Genomic DNA, 12,712 nt, shown 5'->3' with positions numbered 1-12,712 from the left:
AAGTTGGCCATAGAATGTATCAGGTTCTTCCCGAAAATTGTTGTGTGTGGTGGAAGAAAAAATAAACTAATAAGAAAAATGATTCATTCCTCGATAACAATTATGCAGAGATACACTCGCCGTCAGAACGATGCCATTCATATTCTCTCAAAGAGTGCATGGATAACAATTTTGCAATCTAAACAATCACTCCGATAGACAAACTCATATTTAAATATAATTGGTATTACAAAGGCAATAGACGAAAACACATCGTTATACCAAATGTTACGCCATTAAATATTACACTACAATTGTCGCTATAAATTCGTTATGTCACGTGCAAAGAAGTAAGTTAATACGTTTTTTTTGTTATTTATATACGTTTTTATACTTTTTTTTGTCCTTTTTAAGTTAGATCATGTTAACAGTCACTAGTGACTCCGGTGATAAGGATTACTATAAACTTTCATACTCGTACGCCTGTTTAACTATAAAATGAAGACTTTATGAAATATACGTAGCGCGTCGACGCAGTATTTGTCCCCAACTTTAAATGGTAAAGAAAAAAATAGGAGTAGAGTCTGCAGAATGAAGTAGAAAAACATTTACTTTCTTCATCGTAATCTAAATGTCAAGGAAAAAAAAATGGAAATTGGGGGACAAATACAAAGCGTGTACTAAATGGCGAAGTAAATTCTAGTAGTGATCATTGGATACAACGGTCTTTATGTTCCCCTCACGTCTCTAAATATGTTTTCTGTTATCATAAAAAACATGTCTTTGATGTAACACTTCAGGCTGACGAATATCTTCACGAGTCCCGTAATTCAATAATTATATACATCTTGGACTATCCCCTACGATCGTGATACTGTCCACAAATCAATATAAAAATACTTCCTAAGTAAACAGTAAAGTGGGTCTCGTGCGTTGACTCATTGAAAATCTTGAGTAAAAATGAAATAACGACGAGAATAATGGTAATGTGAAAATAAGGATTGGAACACTCGGATTAAGTGTTAATTATTGCACTAAATAAATTCGAGAGCACTGATTAGCCGGCCTGAAGGTTGACTCAAAGCTTGCAATATGTTATTTTTCATTTATTCTTTATTTTTTTCTTTCATTTTATTTTTTAATTTTCGTTTTTCATTTCGTTTTTTTCTTATTATTTCTAATTAAGTGGGAAGAGTAGAGACTACATGATAACTGAGGAAGAATGAAAGGGATGTGATACGTGGAACGACAGAACCAGATTTTTTTTCTTTCAATACTGCAATAAATTACACAAGAGGCAAAAGTTTATTGATTCATCCAGTTTCCTGCACGTTTTTTTTTTGTTCAAATCGATGCCACTAAGTCTAGCTAATGTCTCTGTTACCTTAAGTTTTAATGGATGCTTAATTAATGATTCATGAAGTCTAGAGTCTCTTAATGGCAAGCAGATGACATTTGATTGCCCCCTGGCTCCATGAACACCAAAAAATCTCCATTCACTTTTATATTTATTATATTCCCCCCATTCTCCACAAATTCAAATCAATTAAGTTTATCAATTCATTGGAAAAGTCTGCACTTCATATTTTTTTTCCTTTCGAATTGTCACATTTGTTGATCATCTTCTATAACAAATGTAAAAGATTGTACACAGATATAACAAATGACTTGGCTATACTTCTATGAAGGTCCAATGGACAAAAAAGACTTACAAAAGAGAAGAAAAAAAAAGTTGATTAATGTGACACACGCACAATACTAGACAAAAACTTGGACAACACAAAATTGATCGTAACTAATTTTAATAGTTTTCGTATTTAGTCGTTTTTCACGTAATCAATAGCTCTGTTAATTGACCCCCCTCCCCCATGTACCAATGATCATTACCAACAAATCAAAGAAAAAACAAATTGAATGGCCTACTATTTCAAAAGTTCAGGGGCCTGAAGTTCATTTTCTTATTTCCCATTTTCAGATATAAATCAATATTAGTATTCAATTATCTAAAACATTTAAAACTTCTGCCTTCGGGGTCTCCACATGACACGCTTCCCCACTCACACACACATTCATGAGTCGTTGCATACTGTTCTAGCCATTTTGTTTCTCAGTTGATCAATAATTTCACGTTTCTCCTGTTCCCCATTCCCCCTTCCCACTAAAGTATCATTTGTCGAATTATGGATGCATCAACTCCTCGTCTTCGGCATCTTCAACGAGCGTGCACGACCCCTTCTTCCCTCCTGGTCTCTCACAAGATGTTCACTCTGATTTTTTTCATTTTTTTTTTTCAAGTTTTTTCAGTTGATTTTTCTGTTTTTTTTCCTTTTGCTTTTTTTTGTTGTTTGTTGAAAGAGACAACGTAAACAAGTAAAACTGAAACCCACGGATCAGCGTTAGCACGGATATTAAAACCCTATGTGAAATAATAGGTTGTCGTTTGGGTCGGGGATTGTGAGCCCCTGTCTTCGGGCGGTTTACCCAACAAATTTATCTAGTTGTCTCCCTCGTCCTCCTCCTCCTCAGAAGGCGCCTCCTGGAGCCAGGTTAACCAATAGTTGACCTAAAAATTAATTATTACGCATTATAATGCATCAGCTATTAGAGATTTTATTGATCCTGCTATAAGAGGTCAGCAGGTCAAATTCTGATTTTAATTCCTACAAAATATCTCTTCAATAATATAACTCGTATGTAGGCAAGATGTGATATTTTTATTACACATCCTCTTGAATCATTCAACAAATAATTGTTCACTTACTTGGAACAAGGCTTTGCCTTTGCCAGGATAAGCATCGGTGACATCCTCCTTCCACTTGATGAAGGCTTCTTCGTCGATAATTGATAATTCATAGAGTGCCACGAACCATCGCAGCAACATTCCCTTTGGGAAATCATGCGACAGACAGAACACCTGTAGCGAGTGAACGGCAGTTACCTGAGCATCGATGGTAGTGAGAAATGACTCGAGTACACGGGTGTACTTTTGTAAGAGTCCACGTTCCTTCTCCTGCAGGGACTTGTCTGGTACGCTCGATGTGTCGACACCAGAGGCAAGTGTAGTTTCCTGCGTTATGTACTTGAGAAGGACGGTCATAAGTGCATTGATAAATCCCGGATCAGAATGATGTGCAGGATCTAGTTTGTCCTTAATCCACTTGTAGAAAGCCTGTGGACTGGGATCGCTTTCCAGCTGACGCCACATATCTCCCTGAATCCTCAACAGAGGATACAAGAATGTCAGTTCACGATCCTCGAGAATTTCTCCAAGTCTTTCCTTGGTCTTCTCGGCCTCGGGTAATTGGCTCATAAGATTGACTTTACTGTCATTAAATATCTGTGTTAGAACAGCTTTACCCTGGCTCTTGTGCAGTTGCTGCAGAGTAAGCAAAAACAGGGGATGATGCTGTCCATTCTCGGTAACCGAAGCAAGATCCTGAAGATGCATCAAACTGTTGACAATGGCCTTGGCCGTAATAGATGCAACATGAGAGGCAACACATGGCACAGTGCTCTCTTTATCAGCAATACTTGCAATGAGTTCCTTCCAACCTTCGCTCATCTGTTGGACAGTAACCAGACTCTCCTTTCTCATTTCAGCGACAAATTTAACAGCAAATTCTCTCTCCGAATCCCCTCTCTCCAGTGTATTGGAGTAAATAGTGTAGACAGCATGACGCATGAATCTCTCTGGTGCCTTGAGATCCTTGAAACTGGTGATAGCATCTTTAACATTAGTCTCCGATGACATATCATCCATCATAGCATTAACTTTCTTAACAATTTCCTCCCTAGTGGGGCCCTTGTCTTTGCGATCACGTGCCTTATCGCGTTTATCAAGTGGGCCCTGTTTGATAACAATAGCCGGTGATGTTTCTTTGTGCGGTAATGGTGGAGTTGTTTTGATTGCTGGTGCCCTCATCAGAGGTGATTCAAGAGGACGACCTTGGAATATATCTGAAGTCAAGGGTAGACTAGCTGGTTTAATAGTAGCCTGTTTATTAAACATCATCGATGTTGTTGATGGACGGAGTGATACCTCCTCAGGATGTCCAATTAGCATTTTGGATTTATTGAAACGCAACTGATCCTTGTTACCATTGTTATTGTAATTCTGGGGTGAATTATGTTGTTGTTGATTGTGTTTACCAGGATAATTATTCTGATGTCTATTTTGATTTGGAAAATAACCACCTGGTGTTTGATTACGCTGATTCTGCCGGCCATAACCACCAGTTGGTGGTGTTGGAAAGCCATTTGGACTGAATGGTGATAATCCAAATGATGGTGATGACAGTGGTATACTGCCAACAATATCCATGTCAATACCGGGTCTGCCAATTTTACGTAGAAAATCATTACCACCAAGACGATCCTCACGTTGTCTGTTGTGATAAGAGCTTGTGCTTCTTGAGGTGTCGTCGTTGTCATTGCGGATTTGATTAATTGGCATTGGGCCCTCGGTGCTTGTTGCTTTACGTGGTACCCAATTGTCGCGTCGTAATTCAATAACGTCACGCAACATAAAACGTATGCGCAATGGTAAATCACAGCTCTCAGCCAGTGAGTTCATACGTTCAAAGTATTGGTCCATGAGGAATCGGCCCTTATCCGAGTCAAGGATACGGCCACATGTACGCATAATTTGACACAAACACTCGATATCCTCGGCCATGTCCCCCCTGGGTCCCTTGGCTCGTCTTTTATGCTGTAACAACTGCTGGATACAGCCGTGCAGTATAGACGCGGATACGATTTCAAGTTTACCAAGTTCTCCGATGAATTTGATATTACCGAGCATTTTTCGTTTAGCCAATTGACGGCGTTCCTCCTCCTCCGGCCCGAGATCATCCTGTCCCTCGAATGCGTCATTGGCTTTTGAACGATTTTCGAATTCTGCTTTACACGTGTTGAGGAGCAATAGTCTGAATGTACTTTGAGCTTTTTGACCTTCGATTGTTGGCCTTTGGGATTCAAAATTAGGTGCTTCGTCGGCCAGCCGTTTGCACAGCTGTGCGTACATAGAACTGTACTTGGGTTCATCGAGTGCTTTTTCAAAGATCTAGAATGCCAATTGTTAAGTTGGTGAGTTCATATGAATTTTACATGAGGGGCCGTGGTGAAGTCTGAGGAAGGAGTTAGTTTCTCATAAAATTTGAATAGGCATTTGAATATTTTTTTTGGTCAGTGTATGGTTCATGAAATTTTGGAATACATTTTTTTTTTCATCAGTCCCTTCAAGGTAACTCCTTCCCATATTCTCTTACCACTTAACAACAAATCAAATAAATAAATAAGCCTCAACTCACCAGGAAAATAACACCTTTGAGAATCACATCGGAATTGAGCTCAACTTTGAGCAAATCGTTGCTCAGCTTTGCGAACTTTTCCGGTGTGAGCTTGTTAAGAATACCCCGCACCTTACGGAAGATGAAATCATTTCTGTTTTCTGGGGTGAAAGCATCGCGTCTAACAGTTGAAGGAGGGATCCAGCGTCGCTCAGTGGATAGGGAGCGATTATCGTCCCTGGAAGGCATCGAACTTTTTAATCTCGGTGGTTGATAAATGCAGGCGACTCGCAAATGTGTTACTTTGTTTAAGATTTTTCGGATAAACTACTCGAAGCGCTTTAAACTTCGTATCTCAAATGTTCTTTTTCGCTCAGCGACTTTGGGACTTAGTAAGGGCTTAATAAATGTAGGTATGAATTTGTTTTTTTGTTTTTGCTGTAAAAGCCAAGGTTACTGTGAGGACCCTGACCTTCCTCCCGAGACACGAGAAGCACCCCCCGGTCCTGTGGGGTTGTCCGTTGTTGCGCGTGTGTTGGCCCCCTGAGTGATAAATTACAGCACAGAGAACTTCCGGTAGGAAGCTAAAACAGAAATATCAACCAATGGATTTTACTCAAGTGTTCATTACACATATAAATCACACGGAGTCAATTTAATTAACAACATCAATTTGTAATGAATTAAAAAAATGTATTGGCTTATATATTAAATTTCAGTAGTCATAATCCTTCCACTAGAAAACAAAAACATTTCTCCCCACAATATCGCCCTCACACCCCTAGAAATTCCCGGCATTATCTCCATCTGGCGAATATTTTGCGAGTTCAAACTCAATACCCCGGTTACAGCTGGGGTAAACGAGTATTTCCTTTCACGCGAACCACACCTGTCGCCGGAAATCGGAGGCGGCTCGGGGTCATTCATAGCCTGCCTCATGGTCCATCAGACACGGTATTAATACACACATTTATTAAAAACGTAAAAAGCCTCCTTTATTGGCCACTGACAATCGGAAATGGGTAGCCCAAGGTGTGCGAAACGTGCTGACTTCACCTTGCAGGTCCACCCTGACCCATATACGGAGTAATGAGGGCACTTGACGAGTGTGTACGAACGAATATCTCTCAATGGGTGCATTCGCACTCCACACGAATCAATTCGCATTTTGTCTAACGGCTTTTCCAGCGGCGTGTTGTGTTTCATAAATAAATACCTCCGGATCTTCTCAATATTTTCATTGAATTTGAAAAGATCCAGGTACTTTGCCTACTTCTAATGGAATTAACCCCAATTTTATGGAAAAATCTGAATTAATTTACAGCTCGTTGATAAACAGTAAAAAGTACTTGAATATCCTTAAACGAATAAAACCAACAACTAAGCCCTTATAAATTACTGATTAATGCATCGTGCATCGTAAAATTCCGGCATTCTGCCCACATTTTTCTCTCCCCGCTTTCTTTTTTCCGGAAAAGTTCCATCAGTTGCGACTCATAAAGATCGTGGGATTGTGCTCCATCGTCTGCACAATAATCTTGAAGAAATGAATCATCATTTGATGATGGAGTGAAAAATTCCACTGGAGGTGATGAGAAAAAAATTCTGACGTTTCTTTCGTTTACACCCAACGATATGATAACAGCCTCGTGATATTTAATTATCATAATCGGTGGATTGGCGAGTGGAATGCACTCTATTTCGTCGCTTTGAACTTGAGATCTTTGTACTATGCAAGAATCACTGGAAGAGGAATGAAAATAAAATGGAAACCCATTTTTTTTTTTTCATCTCCTCTTTTATGATACATAGGTGGTGAAATGTATGTGGGGCGCGGCTCATGGTCAGACGGTCAATGAACCCAATGTGTATGGATGCATGTGTGCGGGTGTGCGTGTGAGTGTGCGCGCGCGTTTCACCCCGCACAAACGACCATACGACGACGTCGACGTCCTGCCTTTGCCTGGGTAGTTTGGCTGCACGGAGGTCGCTCGACTTTGCTCGTTTTCTAGAGGTCGTTCGACTCTTCTCGAACCGAGGGCACTCCTTCATTTGGAACAACGCGGCAATAGATATTTTCATCATAAAAGGAATTAGATTTTTGAAAAATTTTCAGGGCAATTGCGGTAGAAGTTTTGGGCCCCTTTGAGAGCTTAAATATGAATGTTTATGAGAATAACAAGGTCTATAGACCGATGCCCCTGGGTAGTGGATAAGCTTAACTTTGGGAAGCCAACCAGGGTGGAGCATGGTCGCCAGACGGATGATACATGAGAAACCCTGGAAAGTGAAACAGACTTCTCCTTCAATTCCACATTAAAATCTTCCAAATCATCAATCGATGGAAAACATCAACGAAAGTGACGTTTAATTGAATTTTAATGAGGTTCAAATTTTTGGATACTATCTCTAATCACCTGACGTATAAAGCCCCATCTTGACTGTCGTTCCGCGGACGAAAAGATTCCACAAACCATTTGATATTCAATTGAATTAAAATGCAGCTGTTGCTCAACTTGCAACAAAAAATTCAATAATAAAAAAATCAATATGAATTTTCATGTTAAATAAATCCTCATGAAGAATGCCAATTCTAATCCGACGTAATCTCGTAATCGCCAATTGATTTAGATTCAAAGCACGAGCTGGAACGTAATAAACTCAAAAAAAAAAATGTCCTACAACAGTCAATCAAAATGCCCCGTCTACAATTTTATTCTCCTGAGACATAATTGAATATCCTCACAATGGAAACAAAAGGAGAAACGAGATACTGGGAAGCAGCTGGTTTGAGTCCAAGTTCAGTTTCTTCAGCACGAATGCGCGTGCGACCTTGAAGTCACGACGGACTGTTGGTTGAGTGAGTGAGATGGAAATAAAGTGGCAGAGAACTCAGTCTGTACTTTCGATACGTCTTGAAAAGTTTCTCCCTTCCCCCAGGAGCAAGAATTCCCCACGCGATAAAATAGTCCCGGGATTTTCGTGAATTTGCTCAACTAAGTCGATAATCAAATGAAATAAAACATCAAATGCCTGGAAAATAATTCCAGAGGCGTATGAACCAGTGCAAATTATTCCATTTGTTCCATTACCATACGATGCGTGTGAGCACTTGAATTGCGTTGACAGTCACGTATATTTAATCAGCGTGCGTTTCAAATGATCCTTGAAGTGAATTCATGTCAATGTAGAGATATGAAAGGTGAGTCGATGAACAAAGGAGATAGGGCGCTATGACGCAAAGACACAGCATGTACATTAGTATCACGTACTCTCCTTTTGTTTGATACGTCACTGGGGAATCGTGACAAGATGCCACATGTGTGGATGTTAGTGGTGGAAATAGTAATCACCCGAAGGGTCAAAAGCTGCAACAATATTCCTCGTAAAAGGATTGAAGAAGGCAGTGATTGAAATAATTATCTGTATCGCAATATCTTTTTCTTTTAACAAGTATTATGCACTTGAAGCAATTTCAAGTGAATAAAAGATACATTTGCGTGGACTAAAGAAGAAAATAGTTCTTGGGTCATTGATGACGCTCTGTAACCCCCTTAAGACATGAGCCTAAGCAATAATGACGGCTTTGAATAAAAATATGGCTAAACAAGGTAAAAGATCAAAGTTCGCTGGGACAAAGAAAGTCCTAATATCGACACTGGATTGAAAAAGGAAAAGAACAGAGAACTTTTCTTGGTTTGAAGAAGTTGACAACCATGACCCGCAAAAAATGAGGACTCCCGCCCGCGCATCACATAAAATATTCCACAATTATTCCTCGTATTCCATTACTCATGAATTATCGATCTCGTCTTTAATGAAAGTTCCTGACTATAATTCAAAAATTAGTTTTTTTTCTGAGGGAATAACGGGCTATCAAAACAGTGATAAAATGAAGAAAGGAAAAAGCCATGAATAATCTAGGTCATGCCGGTAATATTGACCTCGTGCTCCACTAATATAGCCGAATGGAACCGAACAAAATAAGGGCCGGAAATGCTACTTATTCATTACCCCAAAAATTATCGAATAAAGCTCTAGTAAAATTTGAAAATCGATTTTTCCACGGACTTCTCCACACTTATTTTTTTCCAACATCGTATGCGCAACTGCTCAATACCACGGATTATGTGCACACCACTTGTCATGCCTCTATTTGCAATAATATTTTACAGGGAGTTATATTACTATCAATGACGTAAGCAACTATCACGTCACTCATATGAAAAAAGAGAAAATATATGGTTTGGTTTGGCGGAGTACGCGTGAGATAACTGAAAATGCCGAAGCAAGCACAAATTTTCTCGAGGGCAGTGAAATTATAGTTCACAAATTATAGTATTCTCCGGGGAACGAAACAAAATCTCCCGATAAATGAACCTCTCGAGATATTTTACTTAATATTCAAAAACCCTGTTGTCCTCGGAAATTAAATCTTAATGCATTATTGCGATAAATAACGGCATTTGCCGCCTCAGTGCATTGTCGATTATTGTTCGCAATTGAAATGCATTTATCGTGAAAAAAATAGCTGTAATGTCTAGAGTGCGGTTAGCACACCCAGAAATAATATAGACTGCATGCGGAAATAAATGAGGTGCACTAGGGGGTGGAGCGGTCGAGGGAAATGGCAGAGGCAGTATTTTTAAATACACTTTTTTTCGCATGAAACCTTTGTATGTCTCACCGACAGCGCGACAATCAGATCGGATCCGTTTATCATCGGGGGTAATTATAATCTGAAACAATAACTGTTAGCAATGTGGGGTTATTGGTTTATTAAAAATATGCAAAACAAGGTCCAGAGAATAAACTCGGAGCAATTGGAAGAATCGACGGGAATAAAAATGATTTATTCATTGAGACGTTATCACTAGCACAACAGCTGATGCAAGATGTCATAGTTTCAGGGAAGTTAAAGGAGAATAATCTAAACCACGAATTAAAGAGTCAGATAATCGTTCTTGGTCTATTAGAATTTTGAATTTCTAATTTTATCCGGTGAAATTCAAGGTGAAGGGACGACGCTAATCGATAGTTGGGAAGATTGCCCAGTAAAATTATCCGGTCATACACGATTATTCGTTGCAATATTTACTTGAACTCATTTGCATTCGCCGAACTCCGGAAATATGAAATCGAGGTTGATCATAGTGGGATAAGACGTCAATCATCAATAATTTCGAACAGATTTGGATCAGTCTGGCTTCATTGTGAAGATTGAAATATATCTCGAGGATGGAAAAAAAATTAAAAAATTTGACTCTACTGAATTCGAGCTGTTAAGGCCTGAAGACGGCTCATTTTACTTAGATTCCTGGCAACGATAACCGAAACGATTCCCTGACGCAAGCGAAACACCGATGGGATAAATGCGTGTGGTGGACGGCTGGTAGCCCTCGAAATCCGAGGGGTCGAAAACGCAGGAAGTTTACCCACAGGGGGAAGTAGAAGAAAGATTGGAGAGAGATGAAGAATCCCTCGGCCAGCTAATGGAAGGGAATAAAGGCGGATAACGAAAGTTTTAATTTTTTTTTTCCTGCCGATCAACCCTGCCTGGACTTGTATGTTCATAACTGGTGGTCATCCACCCTTGGATCTTCAGGAGAGCGTCGATCAAATAGATCAAGTTGCATATTATGCATCTCGAGTCCTCCTGAGGTCCTGTGCACCAGATGTGCATGTGGTTCTTCCGAAATAAGAATATCCCATCATTTGACATTGTTGTACAGAAAGGGCTGGAACTGGATTATGTTTGTCAAATCTTCTGTCTTCACCCCTAATAATTGATCCAAGGGATGCCTGCATGGCTGCTCACTTTAACCTCAATCATCCCATCCCATGGCATTAAATGTTCTTGCTCGCGTTGTTTATTTATCAGTTTTGATTTTGTCACAGCATAAGAATTTTTTTTCATCCCCGAAATGATAGTGAGTGGAAGTATCGACAATGCGATTGAAAATTAGATCCCTGGGCCTGAATTTCCGAGGCTTACTTCCACTCCTATGACCGAAAAATAATTGCAGGTGAAAATAGTTCTGAGTATTCAAACACAGGGGGTTCGTTGTACTTCAATGATAACTATGTCAGCGGCATGACGAATTTTCTGGGAATTGAATCGATGAGAGTCCCAGGGAGTTTAAGAAGCCTCAGACTCAAGCTGTGTTGTCCATCCCGTAGAGTGAAGGGGAAGGGGACAACTGGGTCTCCCGAGGACCACTGCAGGTAGCATGAATCACGAAATATTCAGGATTCTCAGGCATTGAAGAATGTGGGGGATTTTTTCATGAGTATTCCATGGATATTGGAAAAAAAAAATGTCTGAGCAGGGTAGAAAGATGAATGAGATAATCCGAACGCTCAATATTCCACGAATATTGAGCCCAATGGCCAGTGATTTTTTCAGGGAATAATTAATGAGTGAGCGTGCACGAAGGCTGAAGGCACGCTTGAGAAGTCAAACCATGATAAAACGTCAAAACTATGCTGCGGGTTGCGTGGGTTGTACATTAAAAATGAAAGAGTCATGATAAAGCCATCTCGATTGATAATGTTTGCCGGAAAAATGGCTCTGGAAATTTGTTTTCCGGGTGAAAAGGTGAATAATAAGTTTGAGTAGATTTGATTAATGGAAAATGGGGCGTCGGAGACCAACGGAAAGATGGAAGATGCGCCCGACATGACGCATGAAACGACGTACATGCCCGAGGAGCCGTAAAGCAGCACCTACCCTCGAGAAAATTCTGTCCTACCTCGATGCTTTATCCCGAGGTATCGTTTTTTTCCTTCCAACAATTGAACACTTTAATACTTATCACGATTAAAATAATATCACCGTTGCTATTGTTCGTGTATTAGCACTTTAATTAACACAGAGAGACGTATGAACTTGAGCTGATTTCTAATGATTACAGTGTAAAATCCACAGAAGGTTTTACTTACGGTAGACGGTTGTTGTTTGGTGAAGGCTTTCGCAATCTGTCGATCGGACTCGGGGACTTCCGCACCATGCACGTCTTGTCAAGTCAGCGTCCGCCGGGCGACTAACCTGTTCCCGTCTAGCTGACCCTAGAGGTCCTCAATGTCACCCCCACTGGGCTCAAAAAATAATGAAAATTTTTTGAAAAATCCTATTTCAGAGGGAGGATGATTAATCGCTGGTGATGGTAATATTTCTTAGGATATTATTGATATTAATTTGACTAGATTGGTGGGAAAATTAAGGACGTCGCAACAGCCACTTCCACGTTGATTTTGTCAATTAATGTGTTTGGATATTTTAATGATTCAGAAATTTAGAGTCTCGTAGTTTGTAAATTGTAACCGAAAATTAATTCGCGTTTTGTTTGGCACTGGGATTTTTTTACGATCAAACTGATGATTATATTGTGTGAAGTTTGACTCGTGTTGTGACGCCTGGGTACGGGATTGTAGTCAATTGGATA

The 12,712-nt window shown here is 39.8% G+C and overlaps 1 protein-coding gene across 6 annotated transcripts; it reads right to left on the bottom strand.

Annotated features, from left to right (window-relative positions):
- Window positions 1-1,265: 1,265 nt before the first annotated feature.
- Window positions 1,266-12,367, bottom strand: LOC135164060 (eukaryotic translation initiation factor 4 gamma 2). Of its 6 annotated transcripts, none has more exons than XM_064124078.1 (5): window positions 12,210-12,367; window positions 5,740-5,851; window positions 5,289-5,505; window positions 2,741-5,041; window positions 1,266-2,542 (listed from the first exon to the last, which is right to left on the bottom strand). In XM_064124078.1, exons 4-5 carry the CDS (start codon window positions 5,000-5,002, stop codon window positions 2,474-2,476), a joined length of 2,331 nt encoding a protein of 776 aa, XP_063980148.1. In that variant the 5' UTR covers window positions 5,003-5,041; window positions 5,289-5,505; window positions 5,740-5,851; window positions 12,210-12,367; the 3' UTR covers window positions 1,266-2,473. The 6 variants fall into 6 exon arrangements, with proteins under 6 accessions (XP_063980148.1, XP_063980150.1, XP_063980149.1 ...); XM_064124080.1 differs by lacking the exon at window positions 12,210-12,367 and adding an exon at window positions 12,020-12,178; XM_064124079.1 differs by lacking the exon at window positions 12,210-12,367 and adding an exon at window positions 11,998-12,176.
- Window positions 12,368-12,712: the final 345 nt, after the last annotated feature.

This window comes from Diachasmimorpha longicaudata, chromosome 6 (assembly GCF_034640455.1).
Source record: "Diachasmimorpha longicaudata isolate KC_UGA_2023 chromosome 6, iyDiaLong2, whole genome shotgun sequence".
In the NCBI taxonomy this organism is placed as follows: domain Eukaryota; kingdom Metazoa; phylum Arthropoda; class Insecta; order Hymenoptera; family Braconidae; genus Diachasmimorpha; species Diachasmimorpha longicaudata.
Note: the sequence above shows the minus strand (reverse complement) of the source record. Positions and strands in the feature narration are given on the sequence as shown.

What these genes read in the sequence shown, in the direction of transcription:
- LOC135164060 (XM_064124075.1), bottom strand. Translation starts at nt 5,516, where the DNA reads ATGCCTTCCAGGGACGATAATCGCTCCCTATCCACTGAGCGACGCTGG. An exon ending in TCAAAGGTGTTATTTTCCTG is followed by an intron (nt 5,042 to 5,288) that starts GTGAGTTGAGGC and finishes TTGGCATTCTAG; the next exon opens with ATCTTTGAAAAAGCACTCGA. An exon ending in AAGGCAAAGCCTTGTTCCAA is followed by an intron (nt 2,543 to 2,740) that starts GTAAGTGAACAA and finishes ATTAATTTTTAG; the next exon opens with GTCAACTATTGGTTAACCTG.